Source organism: Suillus paluster (genome assembly GCF_016628075.1).
Source record: "Suillus paluster strain FC165 chromosome Unknown EDB91scaffold_72, whole genome shotgun sequence".
Lineage (NCBI taxonomy): Eukaryota > Fungi > Basidiomycota > Agaricomycetes > Boletales > Suillaceae > Suillus > Suillus paluster.
The window spans coordinates 103,507-123,230 of record NW_024537632.1 but is presented as its reverse complement, the minus strand read 5'-3'; the positions used below and the strand labels follow the sequence as shown (position 1 = coordinate 123,230).

At 48.0% G+C, this 19,724-nt stretch overlaps 8 protein-coding genes across 8 annotated transcripts; 5 read left to right on the top strand and 3 right to left on the bottom strand.

The window, feature by feature from the left end:
* Positions 1–1,991: 1,991 nt before the first annotated feature.
* Positions 1,992–2,288, bottom strand: EDB91DRAFT_1059595 (uncharacterized protein; the record flags this gene model as incomplete). The annotated part of the gene is made up of 1 exon (XM_041314263.1): positions 1,992–2,288. The coding sequence occupies one exon, from the start codon at positions 2,286–2,288 to the stop codon at positions 1,992–1,994; it is 297 nt and encodes a 98-aa protein (XP_041172951.1).
* Positions 2,289–2,802: 514 nt separating this feature from the next.
* On the bottom strand, positions 2,803–3,823 carry EDB91DRAFT_1310362 (uncharacterized protein; the record flags this gene model as incomplete). The annotated part of the gene is made up of 2 exons (XM_041325092.1): positions 3,040–3,823; positions 2,803–2,940 (listed from the first exon to the last, which is right to left on the bottom strand). The coding sequence occupies exons 1-2, from the start codon at positions 3,646–3,648 to the stop codon at positions 2,803–2,805; spliced, it is 747 nt and encodes a 248-aa protein (XP_041172950.1). The 5' UTR covers positions 3,649–3,823.
* Positions 3,824–4,514: 691 nt separating this feature from the next.
* Positions 4,515–4,979, top strand: EDB91DRAFT_1310354 (uncharacterized protein; the record flags this gene model as incomplete). Its single annotated transcript, XM_041325091.1, has 3 exons — positions 4,515–4,645; positions 4,697–4,885; positions 4,940–4,979. Coding segments are annotated over 3 exons (360 nt in total), but the record flags the coding sequence as incomplete, so codon positions are not given.
* Positions 4,980–5,395: 416 nt separating this feature from the next.
* EDB91DRAFT_1330526 (uncharacterized protein) lies at positions 5,396–9,170 on the bottom strand (the record flags this gene model as incomplete). The annotated part of the gene is made up of 10 exons (XM_041325359.1): positions 5,396–6,494; positions 6,544–6,682; positions 6,738–6,923; positions 6,980–7,427; positions 7,454–7,576; positions 7,636–7,807; positions 7,856–8,049; positions 8,101–8,472; positions 8,528–8,713; positions 8,799–9,170. 10 exons carry the CDS (start codon positions 9,168–9,170, stop codon positions 5,504–5,506), a joined length of 3,183 nt encoding a protein of 1,060 aa, XP_041172948.1. The 3' UTR covers positions 5,396–5,503.
* Positions 9,171–9,560: 390 nt separating this feature from the next.
* EDB91DRAFT_1085513 (uncharacterized protein) lies at positions 9,561–10,164 on the top strand (the record flags this gene model as incomplete). The annotated part of the gene is made up of 2 exons (XM_041315907.1): positions 9,561–9,597; positions 9,647–10,164. The coding sequence occupies 2 exons, from the start codon at positions 9,561–9,563 to the stop codon at positions 10,162–10,164; spliced, it is 555 nt and encodes a 184-aa protein (XP_041172947.1).
* A 3,172-nt stretch (positions 10,165–13,336) lies between these two features.
* Positions 13,337–13,916, top strand: EDB91DRAFT_1252731 (uncharacterized protein; the record flags this gene model as incomplete). Its single annotated transcript, XM_041323546.1, has 2 exons — positions 13,337–13,570; positions 13,617–13,916. 2 exons carry the CDS (start codon positions 13,337–13,339, stop codon positions 13,914–13,916), a joined length of 534 nt encoding a protein of 177 aa, XP_041172946.1.
* A 291-nt stretch (positions 13,917–14,207) lies between these two features.
* Positions 14,208–14,795, top strand: EDB91DRAFT_1003058 (uncharacterized protein; the record flags this gene model as incomplete). The annotated part of the gene is made up of 2 exons (XM_041312265.1): positions 14,208–14,429; positions 14,478–14,795. Coding segments are annotated over 2 exons (540 nt in total), but the record flags the coding sequence as incomplete, so codon positions are not given.
* Positions 14,796–17,750: 2,955 nt separating this feature from the next.
* EDB91DRAFT_790011 (cytochrome P450) lies at positions 17,751–19,179 on the top strand. Its single transcript, XM_041328410.1, has 9 exons — positions 17,751–17,820; positions 17,869–17,984; positions 18,032–18,152; positions 18,213–18,226; positions 18,275–18,464; positions 18,515–18,568; positions 18,618–18,642; positions 18,690–18,956; positions 19,028–19,179. The coding sequence occupies exons 2-9, from the start codon at positions 17,898–17,900 to the stop codon at positions 19,116–19,118; spliced, it is 849 nt and encodes a 282-aa protein (XP_041172944.1). The 5' UTR covers positions 17,751–17,820; positions 17,869–17,897; the 3' UTR covers positions 19,119–19,179.
* Positions 19,180–19,724: the final 545 nt, after the last annotated feature.

Here is a 19,724-nt window from a genome sequence, read left to right as displayed (position 1 = left end):
GGAGCGTGAAAGCGCGCTTTTCCGATTCTTTCATTCATCTCCGAGGGCTTTGCTAATGACGCGTTCTTCTTCGTCTCGACTCGCTTTTGCTCGAACAGCTGCCTGCTGTCTGGTGAGCTCGCGATTGATGAACTTAGCTGCAGGAATGGAGTAATTCCCATCCCGTAAGTGTCTAAGTTCGGTAGCGGAGAGCGGTGCACTGGAGTCAATGAGGAAGTTATTAAGCTCGGCTGGAAGCTCGATTGGGGGAAGAAGAAGGCTCATTGGGCCATAGATTCCTCTGGATGGTTCGTCTGCGGGATTGCAAGCGCTTGGGATGTAGGAGGTGATAACGTCGAAGAGGACGTGGTAGTGAGTGAATGAATTCACTGATCCTTCTGAAGACCCCGTTGACTTTGTGGTTCCTGTGCCTTCGTCTCCACCATCCTTCGACGACGCCTGTGTTATCTCCATGGACGAGGATGCGGCTGCTAGCATCAGGGATAGTGGCGACAGTGTATATGAGTAGTTCGAAAGCCACAGCTTCTGCCCATCCGATGTCACGTTTGCCATTGTGCATTTTCCAACCCAGAATTAATTGCCACACTCTCCAGCAATTACCCACTACTATGCCTATCCCTATGCCTGAACTGGCGTCTGAGAAAGCCAATGGATTATCTAGCTTGGCTGTGGGAAGAATGGGCCGTGTGACGCCTCCAGATTGAAGCAATAGAGACCACCAGTCAAGGTCGTTTGCTACTCTGTCGCCCGCTCAGTGGGGAAGGAAAGGTTTTTCGCTACAGTGTGAGAGCATTTCTTTGAGACTCGTTAGGTATGCCCTGCCTCGAGGCACCGCTTCACATGCGTGTAATAATTTTCTGTAAAGTTCTTGGACGTCTTGGAGAATGTGCGCCCGCCATTTCCGCCATTTGTGGATTGCTGCGAGGTATTTGTCGGTTTTTGTTGGGCCCAATGATACTGACTTTAGTTTAATGTCCCAAACGAAACCTATGTGCACTGTGGTCGTCTGAAAAGGCTGGTCTTTCAAAGGCTCCCATATGATGCCTAGCTCTTCCGATAAGTCGTCGATGTCCTGCAGGTTGAAATTGAAGAGCTTGTTGTGCTCTGATCTTACAGACCGGTTTGACAGGTCTTGCAGTGGTTTTGAACAATCTTCGCTCATCTCTTTGAGCTTGCCGGTTTCTACACAGGTATCACCAAACCAAAGTTGTCCTCCCATTTGACATAAGCCATCCTTAGTGAATTGTTGGTTCCATTCCTTTCTGAATTCGTTGTACTGATTTAACAATTCGCGTCATATCCTGAAAAAGATATGGTCGTCTACCCATTTGTCCATGGGGCCAACTCCATTGTTACAGAAGATCTCAGCTCCTGTGTCTGCAACGTGTCCATAGACCCCTGCTGATGGGGCTGCTCTGAACGCTGTGCAAGTATCTATGCAGAATTGTGCATCAGATATTCGGACTACACCCGCTGGCCATTGCGACGGGTGTAGGGGTACCGTTCGATAAGCTTCTGCAATGTCTCTTGTTGCAGCTTCGGATCCCGGGGGGAGGTTTGCAATCAATTGGTAAATAATTGAGAACTTTCCCCATGTGGTTGGAAAGTTGTCTGTTTCAATGGAGGCATTTACTGATGGATTCAGGAAAGGTGATGTTAGTCGAATGGGGATACTGAAAAATTCTGTATGATCCTGAATTTGCCTGGTTTTCCCGGTTTTGGGATGATCGATAACGGAGAGGATTGGTATGGTCCTATTAGGTTTTCCAATGCGATGGCTGAAAACGGCCCTAAGTACCTCCCTTTGCGTAGTTCTTTCTGAATGATACTATTAAACTCGCTTGCATACTCGATAATCGAATCTCTATTCGGGGGAGCTTGTACACTGTTGATAGAAGGAAAGTCTATTTTGAAACCTAAAAGGAAACCCTCTGGTATCTTAACAAAGTGTTCGAGTAAACCCGTCCGTTGTAGCTCTCAGTCTCCAAGTGTCAGCTTTGTACGGGGTCAGCGGTACTAGCTTTCTGTGCTCTAGGACACTTCTGAGCTCCGTGAGTGGCTGCCCCACACCCTGAGCATACGTGGCGTGCATCATGTTTGGGAGTGGTGCAGCCTTCGTCTCGTTGCCACGCTGTGCAAATTTGTTTTCCATCCTTAGTCCAAAGACCCTTGTGGATGCGCTCCGAGACGGTCTCGAATTGCTTGTCCCATGTTTGAGTGGCAATGCACTCGACCGTGTGGTGGGGGTTTCTCCCAAGGCAGACTGCACAGCAGGGTAATGGTCCCATGGCAGCAAAAGGACGAGAAGGTCATACCTTCTTGTTGCTGCTTGCAGCGTCTTCCCCTGGGGTATATGAGCGTTTAAGAGACATTGTGGGCTGCTGCGGTTGCGTCCGTAAGAGGTCTTGGTTGTTGGCAATGTACGCCGTGGCCGCTTGCTCTGTTAGCGTGGGATGAGTTTGTGCGTTACGAATAGAGTATGGTTGGTTTGTTCGATACAAAGTGCATGTGCAATGATCATGATGTCATCACAGATGGGTATTGGGGTGAGGTTTGACACGTGATGGTCATGGTTTTCGCGATGAAAGACTGACGTAGCAGTTCTGGTGTGTGAACGCGGTGAAGTTGAGGTGTTTATTGTCGGTGCGTGATTGGCCGACAGTAAAGCGAGTTATGTGTTGTAACATATCGCAGAGTTATTGGGAGGAATGATGACAATGACATGATGATTGAGCATTTGAAACTTTGAGTGTAGATCTAAGAGAAACGATACTGACGAATGGCTAACATTGTTTCCTTGTCTCATTTCTCGTTGAACAACTCCTCTCGAGCTTTGGCGATAAGGTCTTGATTAAGTTCTTCAAGGCTCCAGCTCTGTGCGGTACCGACAGTCATGTGCCAGTGATGATGCTGCTGCGACTGGTAGAGGAGCAGAGCTTTCTGCTTAAGTGGGTCTGGGGCATGACGCCAGTGGTGCGTTTGGAGTGCACACCAAAATTGGATGTGCATTTGGACTTGGTCGTCGGGCCAATCATGGACTTTCATCGACGAGATCATGCGGGGGGCTGCTTCGTTGAAGTCTTCCCAAGAAAGGTTTTCATCTTTAACAATGGGAGCAGCTTTCAGATCTTTCACTGTGGCTGCGGGAACCCAGGAGTGTAACCCGTCAGTGGATGGTAGCATTACCATTGCATCTGGTTCTGCCACGAGGTTGGATGTTTTAGCATCCTCAAGGCCCTTGTTGGTAAAGTAATGCAGCTCACAGTAATTTTCCACCTTTAGTTTCCTTAATGCATATTGCATAGGAATGATGGTTGGGTCAGATGGTACTTTCCCTCGCACTAGTGGTGCATATTTATTCTTGTTCTTTTTCCTCTCTTCCCGACGGACAACTTCCTGCTCATCTTTGAGTAATTGCTGGCGTTGTTCTTCGTCCTCCTCTTCTCGTTGTCTAATGTCCTGTAGACATTGTTGTCTGAGGGCCCAACGCTCTTTGTCAGCGTTGTTGTTCACATTCCATAGGGCTGCTAGTGAACGAGCAGCTTGTTCTTCTGAGAGACCCTTGGCAATGAGCGGCTGATGCTCATCTTGGTGCTCTGGGGACATGAAGTCTGGTCTTATGGCTTTGTTAGGGTCCTCCATGAGCATTACCAATTAAAAGGATGCAAAAAGACGTAGACATGAGTAGCTGACACTCGGAATAGGATAATACTGCGAGGTGGGCAGGAGCAAGAAGCGCTGCACCACCTTGCTTATTTTGCACGTAGACTAAAATCTGTGCCGGCCTCGTTCCTCGGCCGGCTCAGATAACCACTTTTCTCCCTCAAAATTGCTGCAGTGTGACTATTTACATCACGTGATGTTGGTAGTGTTTGTATGAGCCCTATCTTAATTGAGCACGAGTGTCTGGGCTTCCATACTTTTTCTACCTACCTAAGTGACCGCCGAGTGCTGTGGAACTCGCTGAAGTACTGCAGCATAAACTTCCCCCCTAGTTAGTAACAAACATCGCATCACATGTTTGTTACTAAGGTGACCGATAGTAGCGGAAATGGGCCATTGGGGCCATCACATATGATATTGATGCAGTGTTCCAATTCAGATTCCGCATACATACTTATGTACTCCAGGTCTCACTGATCAGAAGATTCGTACGAAATTGTAGCGTTACAACTTGAGCCGCAGTTGTCAATATTAAGACCCTTCTCAACTCTACTCACTGCAGCCCTCACTCCCCTGTACTAGTCCGTCTTCCTATGTCGGACTGCGTCATGGGTGGGCTTGAAGCACTTCTTGCCGCCTTTGCCATCGGTTTTGCGCTCAGAGGTTATTTTGCCAAACCGAAAGTGCCTCACGATGTTCGACTTCCACCAGGTCCGACTCCGCTTCCAATCCTAGGCAATGCACTGGCAGTCGATGTGAGTGCCCCTTGGCTTACCTACAAGGCATGGGGCAGGAAATACGGCAAGTGGTCTCGCGGAATGTAGTCCACCCTTGGTGACTAATGTTTCTTAGGCGACGTCGTATATAGCCGGCTGTTTGGTCAAGATAACATCGTTATCAACTCTGAGAAAATTACAAGAGACCGCCTCGAACATAGGTCACATAACTACTCTGACCAACCAGAGATCGCAACCAATGAACTGTAGGAATTATTGAATTATCAACCATTCTTGTCATAAGGCATGGATTTTAGATTTGGTGTTGACTACAATACCGCATTCATGCGATATGGTGGCAGATGGCGGCTTCAGCGGAAATTTCTTTACCAGTCTTTCCGGGAAGGTGTAGTAGACAATTTTTGGTCCATGCAAGTAACAAAAAGTCATGAACTCTTATTGAACCTCCTGGAGGATTCTTTGGACTACCCGAAACATATTGATGTGTGAGTGGTTTTCTATGCGCATCGCCTGATCCTTCATATTGAACAGTTCTTTAGGCATTCAGGTTCAGTTATCATGTCTGCTGTGTACTCATACACAGGTTGCTGTCATAGTTATGCATGAATCGTTGTGACTGTAGTACTGTTTTGATGCAACAACGTTATAATCCTAAAGCCCCCTGATGCATGAGTGATGCATGTCCCCCCCCCACAATACCCTGCATAATGTGATGCATGCCTCCGCTGTGCGATGCATGCACACCTACTTCTGATGCATCAAATGAACGGCGGGGATGCATCACACTATTCGTCTGATGCATCCCCCGCCCTTCATTTGATGCATAGCGTGATGCATCCCCCGCCCTTCATTTGATGCATCACACTGTCATCCCCCGCCCTTCACACGAATAGCATGATGCATCCCCCGCCCTTCCTTTGATGCATCACACTATTCGTCTGATGCATCCCCCGCCCTTTATTTGCACCCATACATTAGTGATCCCGCCCGTTGCATCCCCCACCCTTCACCCGTACATTGGTCAACACCTGTATTGATTGATTGCAAAACTACGTGAAGGGTACATTAACTATGCGAAGGGTACTACATCATGCATGCAAGCGCTAGGATTCCCCATGGAACTGGTCCACGAACGAGCGAGTGTCTGCCCAACTGGAACGACACGTGTCCCGCATTGCCCGACGTAAGGCTGCTTGACGTCGAGCATATGCAATCCGGCCCTCTCTCTCGGTGGGACTACCAGACCAGTTCTGATCTGCGCGCTCATCCCACGACATCGCCTCCCAGTCAAAGAACTGCAAAATTCTCCGCATCTCCTCTCGTAACAGCTCGAGCTCCTCCTTCCACCGCATAGCGCGTGCCCTGGCCTTGCACCATTCTATTCGCATGTCTGGATAGAGTGCCGGTGAGATAGGGTGCATGAACAAATTGGTAAGCTTACCTTCCATAGATCCATCATCATCCAGCTCGTCTCCATGAGCACCGCGCATATTCCATATCCATGAAAGTTTTCTTCTTCCCTCAGTCTCGCCCCACAGGACATCCGACATCCCTCGGATATCTTGACGATCAAGTGGACGTAGGGAGGATTGCCATCCCGTCTCCTTGACGAAGGGAGCAAGAATCACTAGCGCTCTGCGCGCATCCTGGTATCGGGTCGATGCTGCCTCAATTCTTGCGTCAACACCTTTGAGCGTGTTACGAGCGCGGGTGTTTGAGCCTTGACCACGGAGATTACGGTCCTTGTATTTCAGGATAGCGGTTTGCACGCGTAGATTAGAACGTAGCGAGCGTAGAGTGTCATGAGCCTGTGCGAATCGAAGTCTCCATTCAATTTTCTGAAATTTGAGGTCGCAAGGATCCGTTCTGCCAACTTGCGAAGGAAGTAGAAGTTGAAATGACTCGGGAGTGACGACGACATCACTGGACTTGTTTTTCAGTTGTAAGGCCGCGATCATCGGCATGTATAGCTCCTGGACTTTGACCCAGGCCTCAATCTGACGTTGGAGACTGTTACTATGTTGAACGACCTTCTCTTCTTGAATGTCGGTGGCATGAATCCCTAGACCCGCCTTCTCAGCTCGAAGACGTCGCCTGAAGTGTTTCATTAGCAAGCATACAATGAAATATTGATTAAACTTACTGCTGCTCTTCTAGCTCTAGGCCACCGCTAATCAGCACGCTGGGCGAACAATCTTCATGCAATTCGTGGAAGCCGCCTAGTTCAATTTCTGATGTGTCTTCTTTCGCAAGTTCGAGGCGCACAGAGGCAAGCGTGATCTCTGCATAAAATGACATCAGCGTCAAGACATTATTGAAAAAATGCAATGTACTCACTTTCTGCGCTCCGTTCGTATGGGTTCGGCTGGGAGGGATCGCGCTCCCATGCCTCAACCTGCTCTTTCCATCTACTCAATGCCTCCGCGTATTCCACCTTCAGTCCTTCTTCGAGGTCGTCCAGCGCTGCTTCGTGTTTGGATAGTTCGGGTAAGGCTTCTTTCACCTTCCGCAGCATGGTGCGACCTAATGATGCATCAGCAATGCATCAGTAATGCATCAGTAGTCAGTGCGTCACTTACGTAGACCGGTAATTTTTTTCCAATTCCAGTCCCCAAAGAAATCGTCGAGAGTGTCTCGTCTCACGCCTGGGCCCATCTCCTTCGTGCTCGATGCCACAGGATTTATGTTCGCCCATCCTCGCTCTGGAGCTTCTCCGTCCGTTCGTCCAACGCCGCGCGCAAAATTGAATGAGAAGCTTGTTTGACATGATTCGATGTGAGCTGGCAAATGAAATTTTGGTACAAAGAAGGTGACTTTCTTAGCGCTGTGGTCCAGTTGCATCGAGGGGGGGAATGAGGCCATACGGTGCCATAAGTTCTTGTTCCACTGGCATGCTATATCATACGAGACGTTAAGGATATCGACAGTGGTGTGGCGAAGGGTCGAGAAGAAGAGGTAATCCATATTTACATATCTAGATGGTGGCACGTCAATATAATCGGGAGTCTGAACTATAGCATAACTCTCCTTTCTCCTTTCTGGAGGTCTCCAACTGCGGTCGGTAATTTCATGTTGTGGCGAGCGCAATCAATGGTACCCAGCCCGGTAGCTGCAAGCCCATGACTGGACTTAGTATCCGCACTGTTGACCACATTGTGACTTGAACATGTAGACTTCTGTTCCGCAAGCCCGCGTTAGTATTAAGAAAAATATGCAAAGACGACTGAAAACTCACCTCTTGACTAATGTTGGATTTACCGTCTAGGAAAGCCTTGTACACATGTTCTTCGACAAAGTACCCCCAGCCACAACTCAGGCTGGGGTCTACACTATCCTTTGAAACAACTTTGCGTTTCAACCGGAAATTAGCGTCGATAGCCACAAACAGCCCATATAGCCAGCTACTTCTATGAATCAGCGACTGCAATACACATGCCATTACAGTAGCATCTTACCGGTCAGTAGGGGAAGCCTCTCTCCAGTCAGCGGGTAAGTTTTTCCCGGGCTGCGGACAGGCCGGACAGAGAATAACGCATCCACCCTCGGGAGTCGAATCAATCCCATTGGGATCGTAAGGTCGCCCAGACCGTTTGAGCATCTTGAGATGTCGCCATTCGCGAATCATGCGCCTGAATTCGTCGTATCGATCCTAAAGAAACGTAAGGCAATGTTGTCATGGAGCAGCCCTAACAGTACGTACTTTGATGGGACTCAGCCCCGAATTGTCAGACCTCCGCATCAGTGCGTTATAAAACTCGTACGCCGACACCTTCAATTCAAACAACAAGAGATGAAATTCTTCGAGAAGGCGAAACGTTGCCGCAGTCTTGGGGTCAATTGTTGTTGACGGAAATAACGACTTGCGAAGGAGCTGTTGTATGTGGGTTGTGGCCAGGGAGCAATCGCAAAAATCCAAAGCTACTTCGTGAACGCCATGAGAATCCATGATGACAAAGTCATCACCGAATGCGCGGCGAGGATTGGAACAAGTCTGACCGGCCACGTGTCCAAGCTGGATCCGGAGACTGAGGCTCTTCAGGCTCGCTGGCTCAAAATATTCTCCGTTCCATTTCTACATCTAGTGAGTTCATATTCCACACGAATACAATTATTTAATTAACACTTACCTGCAGCCGATGCAGCGGGTGGTGCATGTGGGCCGTCACCGTGCAGGAGGCACAACACAGAGTGATCCCAAAGCAATCTTGACAACGATATTCCGGATGTGGGTTACCACAACCAGAACACGGCCCTGCACTAAGTTCTCCTCGGCCTTCGAGTCGTAGCATCTCCTGGAGGAACAGTGAACGATCCTTGAGCCACACCAGCAGTGGATTTTGCTGAACGCAGTCAGTGAGCACTGGCATGAAGCATAATCACGTTAGTCTGGCGACTTACCCGTTTCCTCTCAGAGTGAGCATCATTGTCAGCGCCGCATGACATATCAGCCGAAAATTCACCAAAATCATCTAGCACCATGGCTAGCGCAGGCTGGATAGGCTTGGGCAGTTGACAGTGCATGGTCGGCTGTGCGTTTTTGGGAGGTTGAACGTACTGCAGGGTATATGAGATAGAGCCGTCTCCGCGATATTGGTACTGGGTATGCATTCGCTGCTTGACGCTCGATTGTGGATGTGAGTAAGAATTGAGGATAACCTTTTTCTGGCGCTTCTTGGCTCTTGTTGTTCTTCCCAGCTCCCGACGCAATTCGTCTGTACATACGATCGTTGAAGACCAATCAGCATTTGGGGGGGATAGATTGGACTCCATGACAAAGTACTGGCTGTACTGATCGTTAGCAAATGACAATGATATTTTTTCCTACTTACCTGTAATGCTGGCCGTCACCAGCAATGGACTCATCAGAAATGGACTTGCCATTCGTGAAGTATAGTATGTTGATGGCCAGCATCGAATCACGCATGGATTCGATCGTAGATTCGATCATATCGTGGATTTTCAAAGAAGTTGCTCACCTTCTGTGCGAATCAACAAACAACGACAAATAGACAATGATTCTCTATTGCAACCGACCTTCATGGACTGTTGGTTGATTCTCTATTAAGCAACCGTCCCACCCGATCTTCAGCTAGGCGTTGAGTTTGGTAAGTATTTATCTTCGATTCTCGATGGCCTACGTCCCATCTGACTTCCTAAACAATGACCACCACCACGAACAACGACCAAAGCAGCCTTGGTGCGTTTTTGGCCCATCACTGATTTATGTCTGCTAACACACGTTTCAGATGCTGTATTGCAATTACTATCTTCATTGACGCTATCGAATGATGAGGCGCAAACTCTCATCCAAGTGATTTCTGATGGTAGTGGAGGCCCTCCTGTCATGTCGTCTGCAACTCCTACAGCGGCCGTCATCACCCCAGTGGTTGCTACCCCTTCTGCTACATTGGCTGTTCCTGCAGTAACCGTCGTCAGTCCCCCTTCTGCAGTAGCCGTTATCAGTCCCCCTCCTGCGGTAGCCGTCATCAGCCCCCCTTCTGCAGTAGCTGTCACCAGCCCTCCTGCAGTAGCTGTCGTCAGCCCTCCTGCAGTAGCTGTCAAGACTCAGGCCGCTGCATTCGTGCAGTTTGTCGGTTTCCTGCATCTTCCAATGACAGCCGTCATCGTCAACAGCGAGACAAGGGGCCAGCAGCAATATCGTGATTTCAGCTTCGATGTTCCGCGTGCTGGGGCCCTTGGTCCTTTCTACCTTGTCACCCGCGGCCGCCGGGTAGGTGTCTTCGAGACATGGTGTGTATCTTGATTGGTGGCACATTTTTGTTCTTGCCATTGATTCTCCCTCAGGCAGCGCACATCCCCGCATGTCCTCGGTGTTACAGTGGCTCAAAAAACTGTCCACATGTTTTCACATTTTTCACTATCTATGATATTGTGTGAGAATATACAAACACCTCAAGGACATGCTGGTATCATATTGTAGCACCACTTCAGGGCTTTCAATTGAGCACTATGGCGTGGGAATTGGTTGAGATATGGTTGAGATATGAGGCTTCCAAAATGATGACTCATGCGGACAGTTTTTTGACTCAAGTATTTTACAGTGATAATCAGGTATTCTAGTACTCTGTGTGACCTCCCTTGGCTTTAATTACTGCCTCTATCCTTCTAGGCATACTCTCGAAACTATATCTAACTATATAAACCAGAATGTTTCATGTGTCATGATCATAATCACCATTAAAGCCATCTCCTCTGCTCAAAGGGATAATATCCTCTCTTTGTCCTATTCTGGCCTCTCTGCTCATCAAATTTCCTCTAAAACTGGAGTATGCAAGTCTACTTTGGCCAATTTTATCAAAGAAAGCCACCTGGACAAGGAAAACTCTTGTGGAGGATGTCCACCTCTACTAATAAGAGGGCTATTATTCAACATATCACTACAGGAAAGGCTGATAATGCTGTCCAAGCCACCCATTATATCAATTCCACCATCACCACCACTGTCTCTTCACAAACTGTGAGGGATGTTCTCAAGGCAGCTCATCTCAAGGCAGTAACAAAGAAGAAATGCCTCTTCTCTCTATCAAACATAGGCAGAGAAGACTACCTTTGGCTTGGCCCATTAAAACTGGACTGTAGAGCACTGGAAGCATGTTATATGGTCAGATGAGACCAAAATCAATAGGATTGGGTCAGATGGGAAGGTATATGTATGGAAAAAGAAGGGAGATTCTCTAACAGACAGAGAGGTTGGTGAGACTGTCAAATTTGGAGGAGGTTCTCTAATGGTACAGGGCTGTATTGGATGGAATGGTGTGGGTATGCTTGCTGAAGTTGAGGGGAGGATGGATGCTGAGCAGTATGTGGACATTCTAAATGACCACTTGCTGCCTAGCATAGCTGAATCAGGGATTGATGAAGAAGACATCATTTTCCAACAGGCTAATGATCCCAAGCACACATCTAGGAGAGCCAGAAAATGGTTTGAAGAACATAATATCAATGTTCTTGACTGACCAGAACAGTCCCCTGATGTCAATGTCATTGAACATCTCTGGGGAACACTCAAGAAGAAGCTTCAAGCCTCTGAAACCCCCCTAAAGGAGTATGGGAGCTATGGGAGAGAGTAGCAGTGGAATGGGGAAGGATTGCAACAGAACATTGCCAGAAATTGATTGAGAGTATGCCTAGAAGGATAGAGGCAGTAATTAAAGCCAAGGGAGGTCACACAGAGTACTAGAATACCTGATTATCACTGTAAAATACTTGAGTCAAAAAACTGTCCGCATGAGTCATCATTTTGGAAGCCTCATATCTCAACCATATCTCAACCACTTCCCACGCCATAGTGCTCAATTGAAAGCCCTGAAGTGGTGCTACAATATGATACCAGCATGTCCTTGAGGTATTTGTATATTCTCACACAATATCATAGATAGTGAAAAATGTGAAAACATGCGGACAGTTTTTTGAGCCACTGTAGCTGTTCATCATTCAGCCGCTGCAAGTCCCTTGATGACAGCCTGGTGCGCATGCTCGATGCCATTGATCTCGGAGAAGCGCAGTGGCTGCCTTAAGTAGACAATATATTTTTGTATATACTGTATGGACGCATCTATGTACCAATTGTGGCCAATACTAGAAGTGATCTGCCACTCAATTAAGCAGTTCCAGAGAGGTGTGAATCAGGGATACAGAGACCGAGGCAGAGAAACACCACTGCCTTTATAGTGTAATGATGTCAGATGTGCGCAGGCAGGATAATTAGCAGACTACAGGACAGATGGAACTAGCAGACTTCAGACTTCGGGACAGATGGGACTAGCTCGCATTACTTTAGCTTTAGAATGTGTTATCAGTACATTTGTATGATACAAAGACCGAAGCAGAGAAACACCGGCTGCCTTTGAAGTGCGAGAGCGTCAGATGTGCATGGGCACAATAATTAGCAGATTTCAGGACAGACTCGGATGGAACTAGCAGACTTCAAACTTCAGGACAGATGGAACTAGCTCGCACTACTTACTTCAGAATGTGTTATCAGTACATTTGTAGAATATAAAGACCAAACACCGGCTGCCTTTGAAGCGTGAGGATGTCAGATGTGCGTAGGTAGGATAATTAGCAGACTGTAGGACAGATGGAACTAGCCGACTTCAGACTTCGGGACAGATAGAACTAGCTCGCACTACTTACTTCAGAACGTGTTATCAGTTTATTTGTAGGAGACAAAGACCGAGACCGAGAAACACCGGCTGCCTTTGAAGCGTGAGGATGTCAGATCCAGTGTGCGTAGGTAGCCGTTGCTTGGTGTTCATGAAAGTGTCTTATTGTCAGGGGTAAGCATTCATGTAAGGGTAATGCACACCAGCACGCAGTGAGTAAGACACAAACAGCGGTAAGATACGATTCGGCTACCGTGCGCGCGCACATTGAGGCTACTAAGCTTCATCTCACTTATTTCCCTGTCTACTACTTTAAATCTTGTACCGGGGACGAGAGAACGATGTACTAGAAGCATTCGGATGCCACGCACTGAATGATGAAATCGACGACCTTGTGTTTCAACATGGTCTCTGAATGGACGTTCGTAATAAGGAACGATATGTCATATCCCTGTGCAAGGGTTAGAGCACGATGGCCACTCATGTTCGAGCAATCAAGAGCTGGCACTTTGTTGTCATAGTATACACAGGGAGTTTTATGGGAGTTTTATTCAAAGCTTGTATGTATCAGACAAGCCCAGACTCAGCCCTTGGAAGGCTTTGGATGATGTACATCACAGATAGTACTAAGTACTAGTAGCTAGGTAGTATACTCAGAGACTGATATGCTATTCTATCACATTGACGGTGTCATTTTCAGACTGCCAACGTTCAACGTTCAATCTGGTGACAATCGTGCACTCCGCTGCTCGGAGCACGAAATAATACTATTTCACAGTTCTAATCTACATTCACGCGTCAACTCTCACCATGTCGGAACCCTATTTCTCAACTGATCAGCGCCGCTGGCTAACAAATCAGCTAGACCAGTACAACTACTGCTATGAGTACAACGACCTCATTGAGTTCTGGACATCCCTATACGAGATTTTCTTCGAATGCTGGCCAGAGTGTGATGCTTTGTTCCCTGACTTACCCAACACTCAGTCTCTCTCTGAAGAGCAGCACCGTCAGGTGTTTCAGGCCGTTAAACAGAGGAAATATGTGGGTACCAAGATTCTATGGAGTGCACAAGCTGACCACTCAATAGCGCATTAAAACTTGGTTTCGATCCCAAAAGGCCTTAGCGGGATACATTCCGTTCACAATCGTGTCGGTGCATAATCAGAATGCGACGTTACAGGCCGAAGAAGAGTTCATAGAGAATTGGGTGGATGTCACAGGTGATGAGCCTGCCAGCGGCGACGTCAAGGATGGTGGGAGCACTAACATCGAGGCCCAGGGAGATGGCGCTTCGATTGATCGGATCGAGGATGGTGGGAGTACTAACACCGAGGCGGGGGATGGCTTAGATTTAGACTTCGATGGCTTAGATTTGGACTTCGATTGATCGGATCTCAAGGTGCCTAGATAAAATTAGAACAATGTGCTTGCGACTTCTATTTAGTTAGCTATGGACGAAGTATCTAACTGATCTACCATACTGCTCCTTCGGGTGGTTGATTGCACTGTTCAAGACAACTTAGGCCTGTGCATGAGACAGAATCCAACAGAATCCAACAGGTATAGCGTACATAAGTTTACACACCATTTTCATTTTTCGGGACAACTTGAAGTGCGCGCATTTAATCTTGCAGTGACCTCATTCAACGTACAAGATCTCGTCATGCCTGCAGCACGCTGGACCTCAGACGTACAAATGGAGTGGCTTCAAGAGCGCCTCCCCCAATATCTCACAGAGCACGTGAAGGAAAAAGATTATTCGCGTTTTTGGCCCACCTTGATTGGGGACTGGTTTAAACAGTTCCCAGAGGAAGCGGTAGTATTTCCCGACATTCCCGCTGACGCCCTTTCGCCGGAGCAACGTATTGAGGTGGGAGAAGCTGAAAGCAGGCGCAAAATAGTAAGCCCATCTATAATGAACATATTACTATTTACTGACGTGCTTCAGCAACTCCGGACTTGGTTTCGTTGGCGTGCGAACGCGTCCAAGAAAAACCGTCGCCTGAAAAAGGAGACAACTGTCTTCGATGACGTGCTGCAGCCAAAACGACGTGCTAAGTCCGAGGCTGAGCTGTACTCCGATATCTACTACGATGAGCGGATCAGACCATTGGTGAAGGCTGAGGAAGAGGCTGGGAAGGTGTCGTCAGGCAGACGAGTTGCGCTGGGGCGTCAATTTTCTAAAGAGCTGTTGGATGATGAGGATGAGGAGGTCAAGGTTCAGATTCGTGACATGTACGAGAAGCAGTGGAAAACTCACGAGAGGTCCGGCAAGAAGAATTTTTTAGATGAGGACACCGAGGATGACTGTGTGCCATTTGATGCGGAGGGAATTGCGCAGTAAGTGGTTTCTGTGAATAGAGTTCAATAGTTAACATTCAAGCAGGGGCATAGACGACTTACCCATTATCTGCCAGCGATTCACGCAATTTGTCAAGAAGAAGACCGGTTTCCTCATGTCCTTCATGTTTGCTGGTCCAAATCCAAGAAACGACTGGGATATGACCTCATTATCGTAAGTTTACGTATCGGGTATAGACTGTTTACTCACGCCGAGACTCTGATGTATTCAAGTTGCCATCCCTCTGAAACTCCACAAGGCAGAACCTTCGCCCAGTTATACCAAACGGCCGATAGGAATTTCCTAGAGGCGTTTCAGCAATATGCGGAAATAATCTTCCATGCGTTTTTAATCTGCAAGTTGCTAGTTGGCTTACCTAATTTATATCATGCAGCATCCAACAAGCGCAAGCCTAATGTTACTGTAGGGAACGAGGACATGGAGTGTGGTGAGGAATTTGAAGTGTATGATGAAGAGGTGCCCGATGGCCATGACGACGTCGAAGAGGACAATGACATCGAGTCCTTTGGTCAAGGGGAAGAGGAGCAAGAGGATCATGAAGGTGGGTAGATTGGTCGGTCTTTATATTTTTTATCATCAGCTGATGCATCCACCTGATGCATCACAAGGCTCCTTGCCGCTGCCTGGTGCATCACAAGGCTCCTTGCCGCTGCCTGATGCTTCACTGGGTGATGCATCTGATGCATCAGGAGCCACGCCTGATGCATCAATAGGTGCAATGGTACGTACCCTTTCGTTTGCAATACGTATCTATTCACGTTGATGCACCCCTGCAGTTTGATGCATCATCATCATACTCTAACTATAATGGTGTCTCCGCACCAATTCCTCATTCGTATCTACCAGCATACGTACCCCCTGTGACCACCAATTCAGTTCCCAACTCGTTCGGACCATTCTATGCGCCCCAAATGTCCACCACTTCGGTTCCTAGTTCTTTTACTCCGGCGTATACTGCCCCTCTCATGTCCACTGATGGGTTTACACCGGTCTACAACCCCTCTGTGTCGACCCCCAACTTCTCATTCCCCAATACGTGGCAAGATCTCAATTGGACTGATCCAGTCTTCCAAACGTCTCCGGCCTCTGCTGCTGCTTGGCTCCAGGAAAATTTATCGCCGGTTTCTGCTGAGCGCACTAGTCTGCATGAGTCCAGTGCTGACTCACTCCCAGTCTTGCCTCATCCCAACCCACCCTCACTCCCAGTCTTGCCTCATCCCAACCCACCCTTGCTCCCAGTCTTGCCTCATCCCAACCCACCCCAGCTCCCCAGTACACCCAACAATTCTCTCTCCGCTGTCATAACCAAGCCGATCACCAAAAAAATCATCCTCGAGCCCAAGGCCGCCCAAAAACCCAAGGCCGCCCCAAAACCCAAGGCCGTCCGCAAGCCCAAGGCCGCCACCACCCCCACGATTACTAACCCACCCGGAGCTGAGTCTAGTTCACCAGGGGATGCAGCTCCTGGTGGAATTACCAATGACTCTACGAACACACGTGCATCTAAGCGTGTCCCAGTTAAGTCCAGGCGTAACGAGCTGGCGGATGCGATTGGTACTGGGCCTTCCATGAAACGGCCTGTGCAGAACGGGTCTGCGGGTGCTCAACAGTATGTTATCCTGCTCATTTTTCTTTCGATGCCTGCTAAGAGCTCTTAGGAAGAAGCGGGCAAAGGTCTAGTATGGTTGTTCTTCATGCTGTCATCATCATAGTCTTGCTAATTTCTTGATATAATGTCCCTACTCAGTCTAATAGTTATCTTGTACCTGTCGAGAAATATAATACATCATTTTGCGCGCATGGTTCAAATGCTAATGTTTGACTGTGAGCAAGAATAGGTGTGCGAGAGTGAAATTGCTAACATTGATGCATCAACATATATACATCACCGAAATTTTGTGCTACGGACTTCATGAAATTTGGTTGTAGGAGAATGATGCATTACTCGCTATGTACTTGGTAACAGTGTCAATTGATAGATAGTAGTAGCCCATCTGCCCAGAACCCGCCGAGAATATTCATATTGCTAGAATTGAGCGCCTGAGGATTAACAACAAGGTGGAATGCTGCTGGTGCACCCACCGTACCCGCTGTATTGCCAGAACCTGTACCCGCCGTATGCTGGTGCACAGTGACCGTACCCGCCGTGCGCCCCAGAACCCGCCAAGATGCATCTGTACCTGCAGCCATATTGCTAGAATTGAGCGCTGAGGATCAGTAATAACAAGGTGGGATGCTGCTGGTGCACCCACCGTACCCGCTGTATTGCCAGAACCCGTACCCACCGTATGCTGGTGCACCGTACCCCCCATGCGCTCCAGAACCCCCCAAGACGCATCTGTACCTGCGGCCATATGCTGAAAGTGAGCGCTGACGGGCCACTGAGGATAAGTAACAAGGTGGAATGCTGCTGGTGCACCCACCATACCCGCTGTATTGCCAGAACCTGCCCCGCTGAATACCATAAATGGACAATACCGCCCATCAAAGAAGGCGGGCGGGAGGGCGCTCCGAAAATAATGCATCATATCCCGCTGTATGGCCAGAACCCGCCAAAGGCGCTCCATACCGTAAATGGACAACCCGCCAAACACGCTACATACCGTAAATGGACAGCACCGCATCAAATGATGCATCATAGCAAGCATCACAGGCATGCATCATATAGCATTGCTGATGCATCGTGCTGCATCAGTGATGCATTATGATGCACCCTATTTACCTGCCTATGGATTGTAACAGTGTTGCATCACTCCTACCTTACAACTACAACGCATTCATGCATCAATATGACAGGCTCGCCTGACTCATACGATGCAGCACGCCGGAATGACCACATGATTGAGCGTGCAGCCTTGGCTCTGGATATCATACTGAAAGAGCTGAGACCAGAGGTAGCTGCCATCTTCAGCGCTTTTCCATTCCATACGTCCCATCGTCCATCATATCTAGCAATATCTTATTGTTTAATTCACAGTTCTTTGCCTTCCCTCTTGGCTCCCTGGCATGCGCCTCAAGAGAGTTTCACCTTTAGCCAAGGCATTAGCCGTAGAAAACTTGGAAGAACCATTTTCACATACGGAGCGTGGTCTGGTAAATATAACATGACAAGAAGCACTTTGTTCTCAAGCGCTTTTCAGGCTGCGGGATCCATATCTTCTTGCATGGTCGCTGACCATTTACTGAAACTCGACGACGGCGACGGTGATTCAGCCTGGCAGAAGAAAGCGATAAAGGAATCTGCGTCAACCGCTTTTGGGGGTGAGCATATATCGTTCCAGTGTAGTATTGTCGGACTGAATGAGACCGTCTCGCGACCAGCTGGCACTGAGACGGTGAGCAAGAAGTAGCCGGTGGTGTGGGCCAACGCTGACCAATACCAGACAGCGTCTGTTATGATGAACTTCATCCTTGTGATGATTCTCCACCCACACATACAAGAGAAAGCACACGATATTATTGAGAGCGTGGTTGGCACGAAGCGATTGCCGACGTTCCAGGATCGTGCATCCTTACCCTACGTTGACGCCATTTTACGCGAGTGCCTACGGTGGCGCCCAGTGCTTCCTCTTGGTGCGTTGTTCACCTCAACATATCAGCACCAGATTGTTGATCAATTACAGCAATTCATGCTGCTGTCGAAAGCGACGTTTTCGAAGGTTATTACATACCCAAAGGTATGCGAGTTCCTTCCCATCATGGAGTCTATATTCATTCGCAGCACAGGTGCTATAATCACCCCAAATATTTGGTACGAACAATAAATATACATTGGTGTTGCAACTTAATTATCCTCAGGGCGATGTGCCACAACGAAGAGAAATACGCCAATGCGTCCGAATTCAATCCTGACCGTTTCCTGAACCCAGACGGTAGTCTGACAGACGATACCGTGAGTGTTGTATGGGGATTTGGACGACGAATATGCCCTGGTCGTCATCTCGCCGAAGCTTCGTTATGGTCTGCCATGGTCTGCTTGCTTGCGGTTTTCAAATTTTCCAAGGCCAAAGATGAGACTGGCAGAGAGATCGAGATCGAGCCGCGGTGGCATGGGGGGATTACTGTGTACGTGTAAATTTTGGTGGGGTTATTGTGAAGAGAAAACTTACTGACAGCTGTTGCTTTATCTCGTGTAGGCGGCCTATGCCATCTCCTTGCAGTATCACTCCGCGAAATGCAGACATGGATATCACGGCCTTGCAGCATTTGATTAGTGTATCTGTTTAGATTGGTCTTTTCTGCTACCCGAACCTTGTACAACATTATCTGCACTTGCTTGAGGATGTACATATCACGGCCTGACCCGATATAACACAAGTATAGTAAAAACACTTGCTGTGTAACTTTATCAGAAAACTTTCCACGCCAATTCCTTTGCAAATTGTGTAAGACTTGTGACACTGACAGACCCGCACAGGAAGAGCATCGGACAATGGGTTAACATAGAGAATCCCATACGGTCTATAGTCGAGCAGACGATCAATATCAGAAAGCTGATGCTGATACATGAATAAATTAAATGCAACTACGGATATCAAGAAACTCACCGTTGCAGTTCCGAAGATGCCACAGCGTCCATGCGCTTCGATGCTCCCAGTATCCTGGAATGCTGATGCTGATACATGAATTAATTAAATGCAACTACGGATATCAGGAAATTCACCGTTGCAGTTCCGAAGATGTCACAGCGTCCATGCGCTTCGATGCTCCCAGTATCATGGAAGGCTGATGTGACACATGAATTAAGTAAATGCAATTACGGATATCAAGAAATTCACCGCTGCAGTTCCGAAGATGCCACAGCGTCCACGCGCTTCGATGCTCCCAGTATCT

Coding starts and splice junctions, on each gene's coding strand:
- EDB91DRAFT_790011 (XM_041328410.1), top strand. CDS start 17,898: ATGCGCCTCAAGAGAGTTTCACCTTTAGCCAAGGCATTAGCCGTAGAA. Junction 17,985..18,031: donor CACATACGGAGCGTGGTCTG/GTAAATATAACA, acceptor AGCGCTTTTCAG/GCTGCGGGATCCATATCTTC. Junction 18,957..19,027: donor TGGCATGGGGGGATTACTGT/GTACGTGTAAAT, acceptor TATCTCGTGTAG/GCGGCCTATGCCATCTCCTT.